Genomic DNA, 2,256 nt, shown 5'->3' on the forward strand with positions numbered 1-2,256 from the left:
TTTTACGGTTGCTTTTTATAACTCTGCTTCTGTCTCCTTGAATCCCAGTCGGCCTCAGCAGATGGCCGCTCACACTGAGTCTGGTTCTGCTGGAGGTTTCTTCCTGTTAAAAGGGAGTTTTTCCTCTCCACTGTCGCTACAAGCATGCTTAGTGTGAGGGATTGCCTTAAGAGTCAATGAGTCGATGTAACTGGTTTTCCTTAAATAGAAAACTTTGAATTAATTTGGCTGTCTGATCTGGTTGAATTGTAAAGTGCCTTAAGAGGTGTTACTGGCGCTATATAAATAAACTGAATTTAATCATCTAAAATCTACATTCTAAGATGAATTGCGCCACAAACAATGAATAATAATAAATAAGGCAAATGCTGTGCATTTGTTGGTTGAAGCTGGATAATTTTCTTTTTTCTGCAAAGTGATAATAGAAATAAAAAATATATGTCTTTAACTATAAAGCAAATCCTTTCAAACTTGTGCAAAGTTAAAGCTGCGGGTTTGACCATTTCCAGGAGGAGGGCATTTTTCTCTATGCATGAAAACAGAGATGGAGAGCAGAGCAGAAGGAGCTGGTGGTTACCTCTGCCATGACAAACGGTCGCTCCTGCAGCAGATTGGACACCTTGAAGCGGCACAGGCCAGTGATGAGGAGGGAGTAGTGTGGTTTGGGCCAGTTACTACCCACCACCTGCACCGCGATACCTGCTGTACCGATCCTGCACAAAGAGAGACGGAGAGAACAAGAGTTAGACAGAGAGACGGACAGACAGCTATAGACCCACTGATCTGCTCCAAAGCTTCCTGCTCTGAACTCACAGGCCACCGTAGAAGCTGTCGTTCAAGCCTGTTTGTGAAAACACTCGTATGTTTCTGATTTCCTCTGTCAAACTAAAAATAAGTAACAGAACGACTTCTGAAGCCTTTGTGACTATCCAGGAAGACAGAGCGGAGTGAATAATGCAGATTTAATCCTGGTTTTCCTCACATCTGGCAGAAATTAGCATCCCCTCCGTCTTCTTTCAGATTCATCTTTTAATCCTCTCGTTCATGTGACCCAGCTGTAAGGGAGCAGAGGAGGCTGCGATTCCAGCTGCTGGCTTCAGGAGCGCAGCTCTGCAGCCTCCAAACATCTTCAGCTTCACAGAAGCAGGAGGAGATCAGCCTATTTCTGGAGTGACGACAAACATCAGAGCTTTAGCTGCTACTTAGTAACCAGACAGGCTGATAAAGGGTTCAAAGTTCACCGCCCCGTGGACGTTACGGCTGGATGGTGGCCGTTTCCAGAACAAATCCACCATGCGTGCATTGAAAGATCTGAGCTTATACCCGAGTGGAGCTAAGATGTCTGCTATAGTAAACATACCAAACCTGCGAGTCTCTAAAGCCTCAAACTGCCAGACTGAGCCGCACCGTCCGCTCCAGATTTAACCTGCAGCAGGATTAGAAGGTTTCTCTGCTGGAACAAACATAAAGGATCATGATGTGAAAAATGTGCCGTCAAATCCTTGATTGGTTGGCAGTTTATTTGGAGTTTTACTAGGATGCCCTTTATTTTATATTTATTGGGTGTTTTTGGCTTTAGGAACCAAATCATTGTTTAAACTAAATTTTTTATTTTTATTAGTCATTTATAAATCGTCTGTTTATGATCAATGTTTTTTGTTATGATTTCATCATTTTCTTTTTGAACAATCTGTTCTGAAAGTTCACCTTTATTAAACTTAACTTTGGAATTTTTGATTTTGTATTTATATTATATCTAATATTATTATTTCATCTTAATTAATTTCTTTGGTTTATGACTCCAGTTATTTTTTTGATTGATATTCAGTTATCCCCCCCCCACCACTCTAACCTGCAGGGACCCCAGTCCCAGACCCAGACCCAGTCCAAGTTCCAGACAGACCCAGTCCAAGTTCCAGACAGACCCAGTACCAGACAGTCCCAGTCCCAGACATACCTAGTACCAGTCCCAGACAGACCCAGTACCAGACAGACCCAGTCCCAGTCCCAGACATACCTAGTACCAGACAGACCCAGTACCAGTACCAGACAGACCCAGTCCCAGACAGACCCAGTCCCAGACAGACCCAGTACCAGACAGTCCCAGTCCCAGACATACCTAGTACCAGTCCGACCCAGTACCAGTACCAGACAGACCCAGTCCCAGTCCCAGACATACCTAGTACCAGACAGACCCAGTACCAGTACCAGACAGACCCAGTCCCAGTCCCAGACATACCTAGTACCAGACAGACC

The 2,256-nt window shown here is 44.1% G+C and overlaps 1 protein-coding gene across 1 annotated transcript in view; it reads right to left on the minus strand.

The window, feature by feature from the left end:
• The window catches only part of lonp2 (lon peptidase 2, peroxisomal), a 55,858-nt gene that overhangs the window by 49,498 nt on the left and 4,104 nt on the right, over positions 1-2,256 (minus strand). The window contains exon 2 of the mRNA XM_015383787.1: positions 578-713. Coding sequence (XP_015239273.1) covers positions 578-713 — 136 coding nt within the window. The remainder of the gene's footprint in view (positions 1-577; positions 714-2,256) is intronic.

Source organism: Cyprinodon variegatus, unplaced genomic scaffold (assembly GCF_000732505.1).
Source record: "Cyprinodon variegatus isolate N-32 unplaced genomic scaffold, C_variegatus-1.0 Scaffold294, whole genome shotgun sequence".
NCBI lineage: Eukaryota > Metazoa > Chordata > Actinopteri > Cyprinodontiformes > Cyprinodontidae > Cyprinodon > Cyprinodon variegatus.